Source organism: Excalfactoria chinensis, chromosome 24 (genome assembly GCF_039878825.1).
Source record: "Excalfactoria chinensis isolate bCotChi1 chromosome 24, bCotChi1.hap2, whole genome shotgun sequence".
Taxonomy (NCBI): domain Eukaryota; kingdom Metazoa; phylum Chordata; class Aves; order Galliformes; family Phasianidae; genus Excalfactoria; species Excalfactoria chinensis.
In genome coordinates, this window is record NC_092848.1 from 2,218,061 (window position 1) to 2,239,675 (window position 21,615).

Genomic DNA, 21,615 nt, shown 5'->3' on the forward strand with positions numbered 1-21,615 from the left:
TCGCCAGCCCAGGGAATGTGGTGGGAAGGGAAGAAATTGGCGGTGGTCCCTCCCTGTGGGTGTCCTGTGCATGGATGGAGGAGGGTTGGAAGCAAGCAACAACAAACCTGAGCATGGGTGGGCAGACATCTGCCTTCTGCTCCTCTTGGGGTCTCAGTTTCCTGATGTAAGACGTGGCTGAGAGTGGAGGCAATGCGATGGGAGGGACAGCAGGATCCATCCTGCATCCCCTTATTTCCCCTCCTGCTCGGGGCTGCAGCAGACCGCAGCTCTTTAAGGCTGCAATAATCCCTGGCCTGGGATTAGTTTTGCACCTAATCACTGTAGAACAAATACGAAGTTTTATTTACAGAAGCAGAAGAAAGATGGGGGTGAAAAAAAAAAAGCCTCAAGCACTGCTGATCCCAAGATAATCAGAGCTGGAGAGCAGGCAGCGATCGCTGACCTCGGAGCCCCCAACTTCCCTCCCCTCCTCATGCTCTTACGTAAGTGCACATCATTCAGTGCTGGAGCATCCCATTGAGATACCCCACCCCTGATAAAGAGCGGAGCTGCTGCACTGAGGGTAACAAGACATGGGTTTATTTCTCATCCATGCAAATGAACAGCCCAGCAGTGGGCATACCAGGGATGGGCAGAGATCAGAAGCACGCTCTGTCCTTCCCAAGCCTGCCCTCTGTCACTCGAAGCCCCCGTGGCTTTGCCCATCCTGACACAGGGGCTGGAGATGGGTGGTGGGGGCCCATGCTGGATTCAGTCCCCCCCTGGGCACAGGAGCAGTCCCTGATGGCTCCGTGCCTGCCGGTGCCTGAATTTCTCTTCCTTTTATGCAGATGTTGGCAAATAAATAGCTCTTTTCTGCTTTGGCTCTTGCATAGTGGAAAAAAAACAACAAGTCCAACCTGATTGGAGAGAGGAGTCCTGGGCTGTGGAAACCCATGGCTTCGTGGGCAGAAGTGCCCTCAGCATTGCCACCAGCTGCCCGAGTTGCCCACCCTCGCACCCTGTCTGCGCTCCCCCGTCTGTGGTTGCCTTATTTCAGTTCCATTTCTGAGCTGGATTTGAAGGCCTTTCTCCTTGATGAGCACAACTTGACACCCAAGAAGATGGAGATGATCAGGAAGACAAGTGCCAGTGCAAGCAGGACCCAGGCGCCTGCGGTGGCTTGTTTGGTGCCCACAGACATGCCCAGAAAATCAGTTGTGTCGGTGGCAGCTTGGAATCCGGTGGCTGGAAAATAAAGGAGGGATGTAGTTGGTGCTGGTGGCTCTGGGCTGGGTGCAGTGGGTCACCTGCCCTCCCTTGGCTGGGCTCTTGGGTGACTTGTCTGCATGTGAGACTCAGCTTGCTGGGAAATCAATGAGAAGCATCCAAACCCCCTGCGGTTTTTGGGGTGGCCAAGGAGAACTGGAGAAGATCCATGTCTACCATGAACTGCATCCTCACCCTGGCGAGGACCAAAATCTGCCCCCACTGTGGATCATGTCCAGCCCACTCCCACCTGTACCTGCGTAAGGAGTCCAGCTGTACTCGGGCCATCCCAGCACCTCGCCGTTCTTCGTGTTCTCCTTCACCAGCCATGTCATGAGGGGCTCAAAGTAGCTCATCAGGGCCTCTGCTGACATGTTGGGCTGCCCCGTGATGAGCTGCATGGCTTCAGGCCACGGCTTGCTGAAACCCAGTTTCATGGCATCTCTGTGGGGGGAGAAATTGGGTCCAGTGGGTTCCTTGTGGCCCTCATCTTCCCCAGGGATTGGGATTCGTGGTGCCAGCAGCCTTGGGGCTCAGTCTGTGCCTTCTGACACCCACAGGGCTGTGAGCACAAAGCATGGAGAGAAGTTTTCATGTAGGATGTCGGGGCAAAACCCCCCAGTGAATTCAGCCTGATGCAGTTCACTTTATGGGTTGAAGGGGTTAATTTTGCAGGCACTTTCCTTGAAGTGAGGGGGCTGTTTTCCCTAAGGAACAGGGGGCTGCTGGGGAGGAAGAGGAGGAGGAGGAGTGAGCCTTCCCTCTGCCAGGGTCCCAGCTACCATCTAGTGGCTGCTTTTGCAATCACAGCTGCAGCGCCCAGCCAAGGGTCTCCCTGCCCACAGCCCATGGACAGGGACGTGGCTGGAACAAGGAAGGGAAGGAGCACCAGGGGCTGCATTGCCTCCTGGCTTCCTGAGCCTGACTTTAAGGTATTTGGACATAAAGCCTCTGCCCTGCCCATACACCTACCCCAGGAGCTTCCCAGCCTCCTTGGACTGGTAGATGTCACACGTGTGCAGGGGTCCCGTGTGCCCAGCTGCTTTGCAGAGTGCCTGGTGGAACTGGAACTGGATCACGAAGCTGACAAAGTACCTGGAGGGTTACATGGGGACAGATCCTGCTAGTGGTTGTAAAGGGAGCTGAATGTTCTCCCCTCCTCCCCTCACTGCAGAATCTCAACTTGGAAAAGCATTACTGGCTTTGAAGCTCCATCTGCATCAATTTGGCCCAATCTGGTGATGCTGTTTTTCCTTTTAACATGTGCTTATGGCTGCTTGGAGGGATGAGCCCATGCTTGTTGGAGAGCTCCCAAATCCAGCCTTCCCCTCTGAGTGGCATTGCTGCATCTGAACTGGAGGTCCATTCTTCTGCATGGGCTCATTTATCCAAGAGGTGCTGCCCTGACCAAGCTCTGCTTGCTCACCTGATGTAGGGGACGTTGGCAGGGATGTGAAACTTTGCCCCGGGGTCGAAGTCATCTTCAGACCTTGGTACTGGTGGGCATAAGCCCTGATACTTCAGCCTGGGCCAGAGAGGGAGAATTAGTGCAGCTTGGGGAGCAGAAGGTGGGCTTAGCTGGGAAGGGCTATGGAGGGATGTGAGGACAGGATGAAGGATTACATATCCCATCACATCCCCATTGCAGCCAACTGGGCCACGTGGAGAAAACACAAAGAGAAATGATGACCAAGTACCAAAGAGAGGTCTGAACGTGAACATACCTGAGGTTCCACCACTGCTGGTTGTACTCATCTTCCTTGATCCGCCCATCAAACACCTTCCAGCGCCACTGGTCCATGAGGTATCCAAAGGGCAGGAAGGCAATTTTGTCCAGGGCGATGCTCATCAGGTAGTTGATGTCACTTTCTGCCCAGAGTGGGAAGATGTGAACAAGGCAGCACTGCAACCACCTCTCCACCCTGTATGGATCATTCCACCCAACTGCAGAGTGTCCCTGTTGGATCTTGACCCTTCTGTTAATACTCAGACACCATGCATGCCCCTGGTACCTTCTTCCCTGACCCTCTACATTTCCAGCTGCCTCCCCATGCACTGTGCTGTGTGGTGTTCCCATGCCAGCTCACCTTCATTTTCTGTCACTTGGTCCAGCAGGTTGATGCTGTGCAGGTGTTTTGGGGTAGAGACAGACAAGGCCATGACATCCCCGATGGCTTCGTGGAAGCCAGGGTTGGCTCCATCACGGAATGAGATGGGTTGGTCCATGTACTGCAGGAAGTACTGCACGTGGCCCATCTCATGGTGCACTGTGATTAGGTCATCCATGTTCACCACGGTGCACTGCTTGATCCTGGATAAGGACAAGTGGGATGGGAACAGAGGGCAGTGTTGAGGGGTGAAGGTCTTCAGGAAAGACTACACCCCCCTTCAGTTCTCTTTGTTCTCTTTGCGTGTACCCCCTCCCTCCCAGGTCTGATGCCAGCCTGGGCAGGTCTTGCTCCACATGGTTGGTCTCTGGCCATCTTCCTGCCTTTCCTGCTGCCCCTACCCATTCCTGCTGGGGTTCATTGCCTTTTTCACCCACTAGGGGAAGTCAGGGTAGGTTTGGATTGCCCTTCATCTGCTGTGGGAGCTCCTACCAGCAATGCCAGCATCTTGGTTACCAGTGGGGCAGTGTGCCCTCACCCTACCTGAAGTCCTTGCGGTTGTAGAAGTCCCAGGCTGAGGCATGGCACACCACCTCCCGCCCATCCGCTGGCTTCTCAATCATGGACTTGTCCCAGAACTCCTGAGGCATGGGGATGAGGCCCAGGGAGGTAAAGAAACGGTCTGACTCCTCAAACATCTTCTTGGGTGTCCAGCCCTGGGGAGAAGCAGACAGAGGGTTTGTTGAAGGGCAGAGGAGGCTCCTGGGGTTGCTGGAGGGAGGTTGGGGACAGTCTTGTCCTTCTGGGAGGGGAGGTCTGTAGGTGGCAATTAGAGCTGCGTCCAGCCTGAGATACATCCAGATGTGGAAAGAACAGAGGTGTTTCATAGAAGTTTTTGGTAGCATCAAAACATTTCGCAGTGTTGTTGTTGGCAGTGACCAGAGGGTCCCAAGGGGCATTTCAAGCTGCAAAAGCACTGACCTGTTGTTTCATGGCTGGGGTAGCATCCACCTTGGTGGCATCTGGGAAGGGCATCACCAGGTCAAAGATGTTGGACCATGACTGGGCCCACATGTTGCCTAGGAAGTGCAGGAGGGAGACATGGAGAGGAAAGAAAAGGCAACCAGTTACTTTCAACGTGTGCACAGGATTGGGCTAGTAACAATCTTTTCCTGCTGGGAGATACAACTTTGCTGAGCAAAGCCCTTACCCAGCAAGTGAGCAGGAATTGGACCCTTCAGGCTTATGTGCTCTGCTCCATATTTGTTGTACAGGGCACGACGTACGTAGGCATGCAGGTTGAGGTACAGGGGCTGCAGCTGCAGGTACAGCCTCTCCAGATCTTCCTCAAAGGTGGGTGTCTCATACAGGGATCTCCAGTAAGCCCCATTGTCTGTGTATCCTGTGGTAGGGCAAGAGCAGAAGCTGTCAGTTTCCTTCTTGGGCAAGCCTTGGGCCCCAGGTTTCCCCACGAGACAGTGGACCCAATGAGAATTGGTGGGATCTCTGTGCCCTCAAGATGTCGGCTCTGATCTGGATGATCAGCTCAATTCCCTGCTCACAGGGTTCCAAGGTCATGGTGGGTGTCTGAAGGAGCAGAACACTGACCATTGAGCACGGCTGCCTTGTTGCTCAGTTCCACGTATCGCTTGTATTTGTCCTTGATTTTCGCCCCAGAAGCATCCCGCCAGCCCTTCCAGGCAAAGAGGAGCTCATTATAGTCCCGTGAGGTAGCCAGGATGTCCGTGAGGTCTGAAGAGAGAGCAACGATGGCAGACTGAGGGTGTTGGGTGGGTTGGCCTTCTGCAATGATGCTAGACCCAATATGCTGCCCAGGGGATGTCACAGGAGGGTTGAAGAGCCCCTTCTCTGTGCCCCTGTGAAGAATCCCTCCTTCCTAGGGCTGCTGCAGAAGAACCACTGAACTCCCTGCCAGCTCTTACCAGGATCCAAGGGGTGGCAGACGTTGTTCTCCCTGCAGACCTTGGCTACGCTGTATGTGGTCTCCATATCTGAGAGGAGGGTGTTGTACTGCAAAGGAGATGACATTATGTGAGCTGCTTATTGTTGCTCTTGCTCTTGGGGAACAACACAGCCCCTGGGTGTTTCCTTCTGCCTCCTTCCACACTGTCCTGGATGGTTGTGTGAGCCCAGAAGGAGGCAAAATTGAGTCAAAATGGAACATGTTGGGCCAGCACACAAGGTGTTGTTGTCATCTAAGCAGCTGGACCCCACAGGAGGATGGGATCGACAATACTTTGGTGGGAAACGCTGTAGGCAAGGACCTTTACTTTGTGTAGAAGGTCCCAAACCATCACTTTCTGCAGGGGCAGAGGCAGCTGCCCAGCGTCATTTCCTAAAAGCTGGGAGAAGCCTGTATCTTCACACAAAATAGTGGCAAAGGACACCCAGCCCTGCCCTGTCCCCTTGCAGCTCACCTCCTTCAGCTCATCCTCTGGCAGGGCTGCCCTCTCAAGGACACTCAGCTTATTGAGGATGCGGGTGACAGTTTCATCCTGGAAGTCCGAGGGGTCGAACTGCCTGGCTCTCATGCCATACTCAATAGTGTGCTTGGACATGGCCAAGTTCTTCTCCAGCTGTAAAAACAAGACGAGACAGGAGAGAAGTTACCTGAGAGAGATCCCTGAGACAGGCCATTACCAGAAGCACCACCTGCTATGCCACAACTGCCAGCATCCCCATGGCTTTCCACATGTTCTTCCCCATACAATCCCAGAGTTGTTTCCATACCATGACTTCCTTGTTGTGGTCAGTGATGTTGGTGTTGTAGTCCCAAGATGCCTCAGTGTAAGCATTCCACACCACCTCAGCCGTGCTGTTGTACTCGGCCAAGAACTCTTTAGCTTGTGCTTCATCTACTATTTTATCTAGAGGAAGACATAAACAAGGGAAAAGAGAGGGAGTCCTGTTCACAAGAGCATCTTTCCATGGACAAACCATGCTTGAACTTCTCCCACAGCTGCAGGTCTACTGAAGGATGCCACAACCTGGGAGCAGCCCGAAGACAGAAGCATCACGAAGATGGAAGCATCCCATGGGACAGGGGGTGGGATATGAAGACAAGCTACACACTCTAGACCCACTTAGGCAGGCAAATGGCACCTGCTTCAATGGAAGATGAAACCACCCAGGAAACAACACCCTTAGGCTGAGTATTTCTCTTTTTCCTGGTATGGAGCCCTCACTTATCTGCAGCAGAAACCTCCTCGTCTTGCCTAGGGTTTAGTGATTTTCTTTGGCCTCTCCCAGTATTAGCCTTACCAATGCCTTCAGGATAGCCTTCAGGGACAGGGGGACGCCAGTCAAACTCAGGCCAGCCCAGCACCTCGTTGGTCTTGTTGTTCTGCTCCTGCAACCAGGTGGTGACAGGGCTGAAATACTCCAGGAGTGCCCCAGCATCCATCTTATCCGAGCCAGTGAGGTTGAACAGGATTTCCTGCCATGACTTAGAAGACCCAGCCTTCAGCACCTCCCTGCAATGGAGTGGGACAGTAAGAGTTGGCATGACACTAGGGCATGGATGGGAGGAAAGCAGTGATGGAATCTCAATACCACAAGGGCAGATACTGATCCTGAGAGGGACACAGACCTGGAGAACTGCCACTGAAGCCCCCCAGCTATCCTGTGCTTGGGGGGCTGAAAACTCTCCATCACATTCTCATGCATTCATTAACACCCAAGACGTCAATTGGAACCAAACATGCTTGAGTGACCTCTTGTCTGGGTGGAGCTAGTGACGGGGATAATAGCAGGACTCTGGTGAGGACCACTCACCCCACCCCAGTGCTTCCATGAATTTCCATCTATCCATCCATCCATCTGCAAAGCTATTTCTCCAGCCATCTCCATGGCCACTTTTTCCTTCCTTCCTTTCTTTCTTCTTTCCTTCCTTTCTTCCTTGCACACCATCAGCTTCCACGCACACATCTGCCCGTGGCGATTGTCCCGACCCTCCTCTGTCCCCACCTGAGTTTGGCTCCAGCCTCTTTGGACATGTAGATGTCACAGGTGTGCAGGGGACCGGTGTGGTTGGCCGCCTGGCACAGCGCCTTGTGAAACTGGAACTGGAGGATGAAACTCACAAAGTACCTGCCAAGGAAGCCCGTGAAGGTGAGCAATGGGGACAAAGGGAAGCAGATGTGTCCCAGGGCATGGCTGAAGGCACCTTGCCACACGTCTGCTCCCCATTGTTTTTGGTCCCAAGCATTGGATGGTCCCTGTGTATTGAGCAGGAGCAATGCATCCCAGTCTCTATCTGAAGAATTGGGATCCCTGCATCTTCCACATACCCCCATCCCCTTCCCAGCACCTTCTCTACCTGATGTAAGGTGTGTTCCCAGGGATGTGGTACTTTGCTCCGGGATCAAAGTTGCTTTCATTCCTTGAAACTGGAGCACAAATACCCTGGTATTTGGTTCTGTGGACAACAGAGAATAAGAATACAAGCTGGAAAGAGGAAGCCAGATGAACCAAAGGAGGGAACAGGAAAGGAAGATGCAGTGCTAAAGAGAGCTGCATAATTGTGTCCTTTCCTGCATTCCCATTCCTCAACCCTTCCATCCATCCATCCATCCATCCATCCATCCATCCATCCATCCATCCATCCATCCATCCATCCATCCATCCATCCATCTCCACTGCCACTTTTCCCCTCCTTGCACATCCTCAGCCTCCATGCATGCATCCACCCTCGGTGACCAGCCCTACCTCAGGTACCACCAGTCATAGTTGTATCGGCTCGGGGGTGTGCGGCCATTGAACACATTCCAGCGCCACTGGTCGATGAGGTAGCCAAAGGGCAGGAAGGCAATCTTCTCCAAGGCCATCTTCAGCAGGTAGTTGATGTTGCTCTCTGCAGGAAACAGAGTCCAGATGGGGCTGGGAAGGAGCCTGGCTGGAAAGCACTAAGATCACCAGACCTTTTGTTGCCAACAGGGTGAGGAGATCTGGATGAGCAGTTGGAACAGCATTACAACATTTAGTTTTGCTCTTTAGTGAAGTTTGCATGGGGCACAGGAAGTTTTTCTAGCCGCAGCTCCTGCCTGGGGCAACTTGGAAGTGACAAACTCAGTGTTCCCTTGCACTCAGGCTGGCTCTCAGCATGAAAAGGTCTCAGATGAGGAAACCTCTAATGCACACGTTCGTTCTAGAGGGTTTTCAGGCTGAAAGGGGTTTGCTCCCCAGGGCTGGCATAGCAAAGCAAAAGATGCCACAGTTTGGATCCAGAACTGGGGTCAAACCTGGGACAGTAACCACCATTCCATGGGAAGCACTGCGGGTGGTGACATCTGCTTTCCCCTGCTCCCTGGGGAAACCTTACAAAGGCAGGTTGAGGAAGGACCAGCTGGAGAGCCAGCTGAAGCTGTGGGGTCGGGAAGGGTTGGCAGCAGTTCTCTGAAGGGCTGCTGGCTGCCATCACAGTGCTGGTGTGGCAGCCAAGGACCTGTTAGTCAGACAGCGATGCCTGGAGGCAGGGACCATCTGCTCCACACTGCTTGTACAGCATCGGCCCAGCACTCTTCTGTGTTGTGATGGCTTCCCCCTCATGGAGCAGCTTTAATGACAAGGCAGGAGGACCCGGGACTGTCCCTCCTCTGCAAAGCAGCCGCCTGCGGCAGGAGGCTGTGAACACTCTGTTTCCTCTGCTGCCATCTGCTTTGATATGTTGGCTGAGAGGTGGCTGCGGGGAGGAGATCCTCGCCATGAGTCAAGAGAGGGATGTCTATGGAGCCAAGAAAGGATCCATGCATGGATTCACAGAGGAAAGAAGGGGTCTATGCTTCTAAATAAGCACGAGTGGAAGGTGTGGGGCTTTTCCTTCTCTGGGCTGTGTTGCCAGTCTGCAGCCTACCCTGGCACATCCTCCTCCCTTCCTGGTGCCACTGGCAGTATTTGAACCCTCCAGATCTGCAGAGAAGCTGCCATACCTTCATCCTCGACAGCACTGCTGAGGAGCCCGATTTTCTGAAGGTGGATGGGGGTGGAGACAGACAGGGACATGACATCACCAATGGCCTCATGGAATCCAGGGTTGGCCCCACCACGGAAGGAGACGGGCTGGTCCTTGTACTGCAGGTAATACTGCACGTGGCCCATCTCGTGGTGCACTGTGAACAGCTGCTCCATGGTCACTGTTGTGCACTGCTTGATCCTGCCGGGTGAAAGCAGCATTGCCTGAGATGGGTGAGGGCTCCTGACCTGCCCATGCACCCCTTGATGGGAACAAACCCTGAGTCCCTAATAGGGTGGCAGAACTCCATGTGGAAAAACATAAACTCGGTGGAGGGGACAGCAGAGCAGGGTCATACCTTGAAAACTTATCCCATAAAGGGAAACATCAGGCTGGGGGTACCCAAAATGATGACCATCAAGGGGGATTGAAGAGGGTCTTGTTCTGCAGACCCTGCACGACCCACACACCTGAAGTCCTTGCGGTTGTAGAAGTCCCACGCCGAGGCATGACACACCACTTCCCGGCCATCTGCTGGCTTCTCCAGCATGGACTTATTCCAGAACTCAGGTGGCATCTCCAGCAGCCCCAAGGAGGTGAAGAACTCCTCCGAGACCCGGAACATGCGTGTGGCATTCCAGCCCTGGTGGGACATGTGGGATGGTGTATATGTAGCCACCAGAACCGGTCCCACTGCATCATCATGCCCTTTTCTCATCTGCTCTCTCTTTGACTATTGCTGGAGGGAGAGTGGAGTCATTTTTGTGTCCCTGGCCCTCCCCCAAAATGGCTTTTCTGCTGCTCTGTGTGCAGATTTGGGCAACCATCCCCATAGGTTCAATGTTATGGTCAGTACCTCCCCCCTTTTTTTTCCCCCCCATCTGGTGCCACAAGCAAGTCCCCCAGCTCTGTACCTGATTCACCATAGTGCTTGTGACATCCAGGTTGGGCTTATCAGGGTAGGGGACCATTAGATCATAGATATTGTTCCATTGCTGAGCCCACATGTTGCCTGAAAGCAGAAAACAACAGGAGTGGAGTCAGAGATGGGACACAAGGAAGTGAAACACAGCAATAGTTGGGACCCCTCCCCCAAGTCCTGTTACAGCTCTCCAGCCCCACCAGCACCCCCGGCCCGTACCAAGGAGGTGAGCAGGGATGGGGCCCTTCAAGTTAATGTATTTGGGGCCATAGCGGTCATAGAGCTTTCTTCGGACAAAAGCATGCAGGTTGAGGTAGAGTGGCTCCAGCTGGTTGTAGAGATGCTCCAGGTCATCCTCGAAGGTGGTGGAGTCGTACCAGGAGCGCCAATAGCTGCCTGTGTCCTCAAATCCTGCAGGGAGACAGTGATGACCCATGTCTTTAACCCCAAAGGGCTGACCTCACATCCATCCCCACCATCTGGGACTGTTGAACATCAGTGGGAATTTTACTCCTGCCTCAAGGTTTCAACACCTGGGCAGGGAGGGAAGTGGAAACTCTGTACATTTGGGATAGCAGGACACCACACTGCCCCGATTCCCACCCCTGGTCCACCCTATATCCCCCATCCTGCTCTCACCATCCATCTGATACGCCTCGTTGCTCAGCGTCACGAACTCCTGGTACTTGGCACGCAGTGGGTTGCCTGCAGCGTTGTGCCAGCCCTCCCAGGCATAGAGGAGCTTCTTGTAGCTGCGGGAGGTGGCCATGATGTCTGAGATGTCTGGGACAGAGTGGACGAGCAGGATATGAGGGCCCAGTGGGAAGGAGGGGCAGAAGCAAGGCACGTCCCACAGCAGGTCTGTGAGGTGCCACCATCATTGTGTCGAACACATCACAGAATCATAGAACCATTAAGGTTGGAAAAGAACCACAAAGGTCATCAAGTCCAACCACCAGCCCATCCCTACGGTGCCCACTCATAGAATCAGTGAGGTTGGAAAAGACCTCTGAGATCATCAAGCCCAACGACCCATCTCCACCACGCCATGGTCCTCCAGACTTGTGCTCCAGACCCTTCAAAACTTCTTTATCCCAGGACAACCCCAGGACCGTGAACCAGGACCCTGTCAGCCACGATCTGCTGAGGATTTGGGGATCAGAGCTCACTGGGAGGCAGGGGACGGGGATTGGGATGATCTGTACCTGGCTCCAGATCCCAGCAGGTCCCATTGTCAAGGCACACCTTGGCTGTGGAGTATATTTTGTCCATGTCGCTCAGGATGGTGTTGTACTGTAGGGAGGGAAAAGGCATTGGGGCAGGAAGGGGGTGGGAATAGCTGCTCAGAAAGGGATTTACAAAGACTTCCCACCCCCAGAGCACATGAATGTATCCGGAAGAGGACCCAGTGTGTTTGTACAACATGATTCTGGGGGAGATGAGCGTCATTTCTGCACTCATTGTGAGGAGGCTCTTTGGGACAGACAACCTACGCACAGCCTCCATGTCCTGGAGCACAGCTATTTATAGTGCCCTTCATCGGATAGAACAGTCTGTTTATCAGAGTGGGCAAAAAATAAAACAAAATTCAAGAAAGGAGCGGGAGGAGGGAAGGGTATTTATTTCTCCAAACTTCAACAACAGCAAACAATAGCAACGGGAGGTTTCCTGGAACGTGCCCAGGGAGCTCATTCCCAGGGAAGGAAATTCCGTCCCTCTCTCTGCCCCTATTCCTCTGCTCAGGGTGTTTGGAGGGGAGGGGACGGTGCTAGATGACGGCAGAGACTGTAAGTAGGGGGAAATGAGGATGATGTGTAGGGAGATGTGATGCTCTCTGTTATCAGGGATAGGTTTCCAGGAAGGAACCAGGGCCAATGTTGCTCCTATGAGGATTGATTGTATCAGTGGGCTCACAAGCCAAGCTGTGTGTCAGTGGAGAGGTAACCCAAGAGCCAGCAGAGATGTACAGACATTGCAGCCTGGTGCATTTTACTTGTGTTTAAGCTGCAGACCATGCAAGCTCAGGGCTACTATGGGGAAAGCTCAGGCCATCCTAATGTACCCAGTGCTGGGCTGTGCCCAGGGCCAGCCAAGCCAGCTGTCCTCCAGCCATGGGCATGGGTTGGATGGTATCCAGGGCACACACAGAGCCCCTCAGTGTAAGCAGGAAATCTCTGGCTCCTCCTCACAGGTAGCTCTGTGCTGATATTAGGGACCAATACAAACCATGTGCATCCCCAAGAGGGGACCACAGATCCCATCCATGCCCTTCATCACATCCCTACTTCACATCATCCCTCCAAAACACAATGAAGGGCCAGCAGAGGAGTCTGGATGCTCAGGTAAAAAATGGCTTTCAGAGAGTTGAACAGCGTGCAAGTATCTCCAGGGCTTCACCAACAAACAATATTACCTACCTGCTGCCTCTTGTCCAGGGGCAGGTTGGAGGGCCCCAGGGTCTGGATGGAGCCAATGATTTTCTTCAGCTGCGGGTCACTGAAATTGTTCCAGATGCTGCCATACAGCTCTTTGGCTTTTTTCCCCCACAATTCTGTGAAGTTTTGTTCCTCCAGCGATGCCTCGACCTGCATGGAGAGAGAGAGATTTACCACTGCATGCAGTGTCACGAGGGTTTGTGCGAGCCAGAGGGCTCAGGACATGTGGGAACAAACAGAGACATCCCCAAGTGACATTTATAGAAAGAGACAGCAGTTTCCAGCTGAATCCACAGCTGCAGACAAGGAGGTGGCATTTCAGTCTGTTTTGGAGGCAATGTAGCTTGGGTGGGATGGGGTGTCCATGCCTTGTGGGTAACCCCTGCTCTGTGTCCTATGAGCCCCAAGCTTGTGTTTCACCTGGCAGTGGAGTACTCCTTTCCCCTGGAGATGCGACCCCTAGAGTTTCAAGCTCTGGAGATGCACCCCTTGGTGATAAACCCTCTGGAGCTGCACTCAGTTTTGGGGCTCCCACCATCTCCAGCCTCCAACCGTGCCAGCCCCAACCTCCCTTCCCAGGCTGTGGGGCAGCAGCAGCTGGAACTGCAGCAAGCAGCCACAGTTCTGGGAAGAGGCTCATTGCAGGCAGTAGCATCCACACACCCAGCCTGCAAACACTGATTTCCTTAGGAGAATCCCAGCCTGGGCAGTGGGCAATGAGAACATGCAGAACACCTGCCCTGTGCCATCCCAGTGTGATTTATGAACCTCATTAGCTGTTACTTGTGGCATTTCCAGCCTGGCCCCAACAAGCCTGGTTTGTTTTAGTTTAATCTCCAGATTCTCTAGGGAGGATGGGAGTTGCAATTATAGGGATGGGAGTTGCAGTGCAGTGGGGCTGGAGGTGGTTTGGGGCAGGGAGGGAGATGCCTGAAGCAGACCCAGGATCCCTCCTTGGCACATCCTGGTGCCTCCCTGGGGACATCACACTGGCAGCCTCAGGGACACCCTGCAGCAAGAGCCCTTCACCCATGGGAGTCACCCCACTATGTGTGGAGGGAGATCTGATCCCTTCCAGCACCCTGTTTCTGAGCAGGGAGATGCAGGAGGCAGAGTCCAGCTGTGTTTTGTCTTCTCCTTGAGCAGCCGCCTGTGTTTGGTCAGACCAATCATGCCCTAAATTCTCCTGACAGCTCTGGTGGAGTGAGCTGATGCTGCCGGCTCTTCCCAAGACCCCTCTGTCCTTCTAGGATCTCTCTGCATGGCCGAGGGCTGCTGCTCCCCAGTGTCACTTTGTCCCCTGGGCCACTTCTCTGGTGCCACGTCCTGGGGGAACCCACATCTGGCTCAGCCTTACTGTGTTATAGACCTGAGCAGGGATTACCTGGCCCAAGGGTTCACCAAATCCCCCCCCACAAGATTCAGCCTTTGAGTCGCCCTTTTAACCCTTTGGTGCTCAGTCTCTAAGTCACACAGGCACACATTCCTTCTATCTCTTTGATGGGCTGATGTCAAGGCTGGATTCCCTCCTCTCCCTCTCTGCCTGGGGTAACACTGCATTGGGACTGGGAAAAGATTGTGCTGGTTGCTTTGCAAGCTGCTGGGAGCATCTCCCATGGAGGGCAAAACTTTGGGCACAGCAGCCAGAAAAGTTCTCTCCATCTCCACCCTCTCATCCCAAAAACCATCTGGGAGCTGCTGGGAAGGGAGTGGGGCTGGCTCAAGAAGCACTGACATCACAGTGAGTGCACAGCTGTGATCCTCAGGTATTTATTAACATGGGAGAGAGCACAAGCTGCTCTGGGGAGGCCCCAGAGGTACCTCCAAACCCACTGCCTTCCATCCATCCATCCACTGCTTGGATGCTCCCACTGTGCCCAGAGGTCCCTGGGCCCACTGCAACATCTGCAAAGGCAGCAGCTGGGTGTGTACCCAGAGCTCACGTCAGCTCACCCTAAAAGGCCAGAGGGGCACACAGGGTGTCCTGCCAAGCTGGCAGCAGCCCTGGCAGTGTTTGTTCCCATCCTGTCCTTGCTGTGCTCTGCATGGACTGACAAGCAGCACACAGTGTGTGTCCCCATCCCACAGGCTGGGCTTGGAGCTGAGTGATGGTGCTTAGGGCATGAAGGTGACATACAGGTCCCCGAATGCAACTTGGTCACATATGGGTTGTGCTGACCCCATGTCCACTTTGCTGTATGGGGTGGCACGTGTAGCCCTGAGCTGCATACAGAGCTGTGATTGTGTCCCCATGCCATCATGTCCATAACCCCAAGCCACATCCCTATCCCCATGCCACGTCCATATCCCCATGTCTGTGTCCCTGTGCTGTGGCCATGGCAGCTCCCCTCATCCAACAAGCATTAGAGGAATGCCCAAGCAGAGCAGGGGCCAGGCACAGCCGTGCAGCTCCACATCCCAGCCCCAGTGCATGCCAACCCCTTCCACACCTGCAGGGAACCCACAGCTTTGCTCCCTACTGGAATCTACCAGCACCAGCTGAGCAGATGTCAGATTTCCCACGTTTGGAGCATGTTCCCAAAGCAGCTTTGTCCCCATGCGCTGGGGATGAAAGAATGTTGCCCCGGTGCCACCCCGCTGTGTGTTCACACTTGGGGCTCAGGCAAGGCACAGTGCCAGGGACGTGGAGGGGGCAGGGAAGGAACACATGACACCTGACCCCGGTCTGGGAGGGGGAGATGGGGGGGGGGGGGTGGGCAGGGAAAAGTGCTGGGAATGGGGAAACACCTCTAAAAATAAACCCAGGCTGCGGTGGGGCCAGGACTGTGGTGCTGAGGGCTCCCCAGAGGGACGATTTGGGGGGGAAAACCTTTCAATTCTCAGGCTGGGAGTCCGAGCCCTGTGCCAGCACCTTGGGGCACTAAGGAAGGAACGTACAAGGGAGGAAGGAAGAGGAAGGGGACCGCCGACCCCCCTCAGCAGCGCCCACCCTCCCGATGTCCCCATCCCATCACCCACCTGCAGGGCAGCGTTGGCGGTCGTCAGGTTGGTGTTGTAGTCCCAGCTGGCCGACACGCTTTGGAAGAGGACGATCTCTGCCGTTCTGTTGTAGGCATCGGCGAAGAGAACGGCCCCAGCTTCGGTGGGGTCGAACTGGGGGGGTTCCAACCCCGGCTGCAGGGCACCCACCAGGCTGAGCCACGGCAGCAGCAGCCCCAGAACCGCGGGCATCGTGGTGGGATCCGCGCTGGAGCCTTGCGAGGGAGCTTCCCAACGCTGCCGCCTGCTTATAAGGCAGCGCTAACCCTGCCCACCGTGCCTGCCTCCCCTCGCCGATAAGAAGCGAGCATTTTTGCTCTCGCCCTTGGGCTGCACCGCAGCGGGGTGACAGAGCTGCCTTTGGGGTGCAAAGTCCCCTCGGCGTCCGGCCGTGCCAAAGGGAAGGGGAAGGGGTTGGGAGGAAAGAGGGAGAAGAATTGAGGGAAGGGTGGGAATGAAAATAAAGGAGGAGGAAGGCTGGGAGTGCGGGGTGGGAGGCTGCGGGGTCTGTCCCACGCTGGGCTCTGTCCCCGGGCCCCTCCCACAGCTGTGGCAGAGAAACCCCATCATGGTCATCCCGGAGTGACCCACAGCTTCTTGGCACAGCTCCCCACGGACCTCATCTCATTTTTCAGAGGAAAGCAATGTTTCTTTGAACCGTGAAGGAAATCCCATCCCGGCCCACGAAGTGTTTGGATTTGAGGAATTAAACTGATGACAAACGAGTAACAAAAAGTTCTTTCCAAATGAAAACCAGAGCCGTTTTGATGGGCTCGACGGCTCATTTCACGTCACGTTTTTGTTTTGTTTGTGTCTTCGTTGTTGTTGCTTTTTAATCAAATAAATTCCTTTTCTCTGGGGTCTGGCCCCAGCCCTGGAAGCTGTGCCCAGGTTGAGCTCTGGCCCTGGGCTGGCCACATCCCACTGAGCACATCACTACTCTGTAGGGTCACAGCAGACACCCATCACCGAGTGAGGAGCTTTTAAAGAGGGGAACAGGGCAACTCTTGGACTGTTGGTCCCACTGCGTGCTGGGCATGGCCATGGCGACCCAATGGAGAAATCACAGCTCTTTGAAAAGGGACAAATCCTCCCAATGGGGGACCTATGGGATGCAAGAGAACCACTTCCAGTAGAGAAAGAAGGGATTTAGGAGCCTGCAAACCCCCGACATCAATAAACCCCTTCCAAGAATCACAACTTCCTGGTCACACCACATCCTGATGCAAGCATCCACAAAACCTTCATTGTTGACACTGGTTCTGTGCCCACCAGTGGGATCAGCAGTGCCTGCAGCCTGGACACCATGACACCCTCCTGTCCCCTGCCCCCCCTTGCCATCCTCTCTCCCAATCGACCACGGGATCCTGGAAACATCCCGGAGAAGTTGGGGAAATGGTTGGTTGGGCTCCAATTTGGCTGATGACCAAGAGCTGATGAATGGAGATTTCCTGAGAAGCTCCATCCCCCTGTTCCCAGCTATGCTGGGGAGGGGTTTTCCCGGCCACTGGGCCAGGATTAGGGCTGAAATGGACTCTGCAACCTCTGCATGGTGTGGTGACCCCAACAGAGGCACTTTAAAGCCATTTTCCATGGGGAAGAGCTCATGGTGTTTCTGTGGTTGACGTACCTGAGGTGAGTCTGAGCTCTGCTGCTGCTGTGGGATGCTGTGTTGGGCAGGGTGGCTGCATTGCCCAGCTCAGTGACATCCCATCCTAAAGGTTTCCAGCTGAGGTCAGACATGGGACAGTGCTGGCAGAGGAAGGAGCCGTGAACCAGGAAAGCAAATGTGATGGATGCAAGCCCAAAGATGCAAGTTGGTGCCTCTGTGCTGCCACGTGGCACCCACGGGTGCAGAGGGACCCACATACCCACTGCAATCTGATGGTGCTGGAGTGGGTGATGAGGATATGGGAACACATTTGGATCCCATATATGGGATACCCTGGGCAGCATGTGATGTGGACCAGAGGGATATCAAAGGATGTGCATGAAGCGTTGCCACGGAGACGGATACTGGACTGAGAACGGCCGCAGGGCTGTGGGGTGATGTGGGCTCCTGGGTGAGATGCCGTGTCCCCGACAGCTGCTCCAGCTGGGAGGACATTTCCCATCCACTTGCATTTCCATCAAGAGCTGCAACCAGCAGCATCCCCCTCCCTGCAGCACATGTGTGTGGACACGTGTGTGCTGGTGGAGGCACTGAGGGGCAGCGGCTCCTGGCACCGGGCACGGAGCCCTGGGGACTAATGGAAGAAATGGGACCAAAATGACTTAGATATCCCCAAATCTCAGACATCCTGTATCTCAGATATCCCTGCAGCATATTGCCCAGAGCAGGATGTTTCTGGGGAAGGATCACTGTTTGCTTTCATCCTCTTTAACAAACTCTTTGGCTTCCTGACTCAGCAAACCTCCCAACCCACAGCCCTGGGGAAAGAGGGGGGCAGTGATGGGAAATGAGCTCCTAGCCCAGAGAGCCACAGATTGGGAAGAAATAAGGAGTCTGAAAGCAAAAAATCTTAGGAGGTCTGTAAGGAATCAGCTGAGATAGCAGTGTGGTGGGAGGTGTGCAAAGGAGGAGGAGTTGAGGGATATCCCCAGTGCTGGATGGAGAGATCTGGGGATCTATGGTTCTCCCTATGGCCTCCACTGGGGATGATTCATCCCATCTTCTTTATTTCGGCTGTGCCCCCTCGTGTGTTAATTGCCCTCACTGCTGTGGTTTTGTGGGCACGATGGCTGGTGAGAACCCTGCCAAGAGAATTCCTCCTCCCACTCCCAACCACGGTTTTAAATGATGCTGCTTTATTTACTGATGAATTTAATCAATTATCAGAGCGCATAATTCGCTAAGCTGCTTTCCCTGATGCTGTGACGTCGCTGTGAGGGAGAAGGAAAACATCACTGCTCCAAATTCCTCATCTCAGCAGCTCTTTGGTCGTCCTGCCAAATAAGAAATGCGGCAACGTGCCTTTGGTGCAGTTTGTTTTGGACTTGCATGCGCCAAAATGATGGCAAAATGTTGGTACAAGCGCTTGTGGCCAATGCAAGCAAAGAGCTGCAGTAACTGCAATCCCGATCCGGAGGGATTTGAGCACACTTGGCATTATGGGATGGCTCAGGGTCCTGATGGGTCACCTGGGCTTGGGGATGGGTCAGCAGGACCAGAGCTCTGTTGGCTATCAGCAGAATACATCCATTGAGAGTTGCTTTGGTCATTTCCAGGCTAAAAAGACTCACTTAAAACCCAGAGCATCCCCTCTCCCCTGGTTTGGGGTGTGGTGGCTTGGCAGTGAGCTTGCTGTGTCATCATAACAGCCACCCCATAGCACCCAAAGAGCACAGTCAGCGTTTGTTGAGGCTGAACACAGCAGGAAAGCTCCACATCAGCAAGATTTTAGCCCTGCCCTCTGACAACGCCTCCTGTCGCGTGCTGGCCATAGGACACACGTTTATGGCTGGTGGCACGTGAGGAGATGCCAAAAGGACCACATGCTTCTCTGCCTGTGCAGCACCAAGCAGCCTGGTGGGGCTGGGTGGAGATGGGAAGGGGGTGGAGATGTGGGGTTCCACCATGGGAGCTCCTCCAGCTCTATCCCCTGGGCTGAGACCAGCACCAACATCCTGAGGTTGTGCCATTGCTTCAGAAGGCAGCACGCAGGGGGTGTGAAAGCCCATCTTAGGAGAGCTGCCCATCAATGCTAGACTCCAACAAGCAGCTCAGTGGGAACACTATGGGGCAAGGACTGAGGGCCAGAAGTCATCTGCTGCTTGTCCCTAGTGCTGTATTCCTCATCCACTGTCATCCATCCCTCATCCCTTGTCATCCATCCCTCATCCCTTGTCATCCATCCCTCATCCCTTGTCATCCATCCCTCATCCCTTGTCATCCATCCCTCATCTCTTGTCCTCCCTCCATCCTTCACCCCCCCACCCTTCATCCCTCACCCTCCATCATCCCCACTCCCCGTTGGCCAAGCCCCAAAGCGTGAGGTGATGGAGGAGATCTCTGTGTTCCCTCCACACCTATGCATCAACCCGATAAAATATGGCAAAGTCCACATTTTTTTTTCCTCTCCCCACCCCCTGTTCCTTAATAACACAAAACAATCCTAGCCACAAGGCAAGTGAGCGTGACTGCTGCAGGAGCATTAATCACCCGCTGTGAGTCCAGTGAGGGTTATCGCCGCTGTTTATCCAGGCAGCTATTAAAATCCCTATAAACGAGCCTTCAGCCTCTTCTGAAAGAGATGGAGTGTGAGTGCCTGCTGCACAGATCTTATCACAGCACTGTGCTCCCAGCGAGGAGAGGTTTAATTGCTGAAGGGATGAAAACGGGTTGTCTGTGCCCTTCATTCCGAGCCTTGGGTTCGGGGGAGCTGAATCTCAATGGGAATCTATGGGACCCCCAGAAATTGGGGGCTTGGAGGGGCAGCCATGGGTGCAGTTCAGGACGGGGACTGCATGCTGGGGGGGGGGGGGGGGGGGGTCTGAAGCATTGTTTTTCTCATTGCATTTAGTGACAAACCCAATCTCAGCAGCTGTGCTCCTGCAGCTCCTTGGGGACTCATCCTTCCCATGAATGTTTCTTAAGCGATAAAAAGTTGATTTAGGGGAGAGAAAGAAGGAAACAACCCACCAGCCGTGTGTTAGAACAGCAAAATGGGAACTGGATAATCTCAGGTGGAGGAAGAGAGGGGGGCAGCAACTGGGGGGGGCAGGATGTGGGGTATCGATCTGAGGGGCTCCTGATGGTCCTTTGGAGCCCCAGAGGAGCTCAGTGCTGCTTCAGGCCGCAGAGGGGAGAGCTGGGGACAGTGTCATCCTGGCACTGTGGTGATGGTTTCATTACAGGCAGATTTAATAAAGCTATTATGTCCCTGGCAACGTTGCTAATTAAAGAGGCTGTTACAAACTGCTGGTGGGGCCCAGCATGCAGGGCTGGTGGCAGGGCCTGGGCTGTCCCCACATTGCACTGCTGTGTCCCCTGTGCCTGATGCATGCAAGGGACCAATGGGCTTGTGTTTGCTCCCACTGTGTGGATGGGATGAGCAACCACGTGCATGTAGGGCTGTGGGCTGCTGCGTGGCTATAAACACATATAAAGATGCTTTGTTGCATTGCCTGGAAGTGCCCAAGGATGTGGACAGGGCCTTGATTTGGTGAGAGACACCCAGCTTGGAGGTCTCCTTCAAGCCAACCATGCTGTGATTCCATGACTCAATATTAAAACGCTGCTGCTCTTAGCAGGAAGGTGCAGCTTCCCATCTTGCCATCTCTCCCAAAGGAAGCCCCCAGCTCTCATCCCCTGCAAGGCTTTTCCAAAGGTCTCATCCCACCCACAGAAGGGGAATCCCTCCTTCAGCTCTGCCCCAAAGCCCAGCTGACCCCTGCCACGAGCTGCAGCCCAGTTGCTAAAGGTTTGAGCTTTATGGTGGGTTTTATGGCTGAGATTAGCTCTGGTAAACCATTTACCAATCTGTTTACCAAAGGTCTGGGGAGGATCCTGGTAGCTGGATGCCAGCCAGCATTATCCCCATCTGCCATTGGGAGCTGCAGCCCTGCCAGGGTGACCCCCAGGTGGGGAACCTCAGAGAGCAAAGCTATTGCCAGAGCCAATGTGGGCTGATGGAGGAGGGGTCCATCCTTGGTATATTTCTTAGTGTTGGAGGACTGAGCGGAAGAGCTCCAGGGGTTGCAGTGAATGGGGCTCAACACCTGCAGTGCTCCAATATAGGGCTGGATCTGTTTGACATCTATGGATGGGAGGAGAGGCTCTGGGGCTGCCTGGTTTTTGCTCCCTGGTCACCAATGGTACAATGTGATTGCACCACACAGCTGTGCCAGGGGAAGCTCAGGTGAGGCCATAAGATAAATGCTTTATCATGAGAGTGGTCAGACACTGGCACAGGGTTCATGTGAGGC

The 21,615-nt window shown here is 54.2% G+C and overlaps 1 protein-coding gene across 1 annotated transcript; it reads right to left on the bottom strand.

The window, feature by feature from the left end:
• Positions 1 to 561: 561 nt before the first annotated feature.
• Positions 562 to 16,056, bottom strand: ACE (angiotensin I converting enzyme). The gene is made up of 25 exons (XM_072356538.1): positions 15,667 to 16,056; positions 12,670 to 12,837; positions 11,458 to 11,545; positions 10,892 to 11,035; positions 10,472 to 10,663; positions 10,245 to 10,342; positions 9,801 to 9,973; positions 9,308 to 9,531; positions 8,088 to 8,232; positions 7,699 to 7,797; positions 7,347 to 7,469; positions 6,642 to 6,853; positions 6,111 to 6,247; positions 5,798 to 5,956; positions 5,303 to 5,390; positions 4,968 to 5,111; positions 4,570 to 4,761; positions 4,341 to 4,438; positions 3,903 to 4,075; positions 3,339 to 3,562; positions 2,976 to 3,120; positions 2,678 to 2,776; positions 2,224 to 2,346; positions 1,508 to 1,695; positions 562 to 1,230 (listed from the first exon to the last, which is right to left on the bottom strand). Exons 1-25 carry the CDS (start codon positions 15,877 to 15,879, stop codon positions 1,034 to 1,036), a joined length of 3,846 nt encoding a protein of 1,281 aa, XP_072212639.1. The 5' UTR covers positions 15,880 to 16,056; the 3' UTR covers positions 562 to 1,033.
• Positions 16,057 to 21,615: the final 5,559 nt, after the last annotated feature.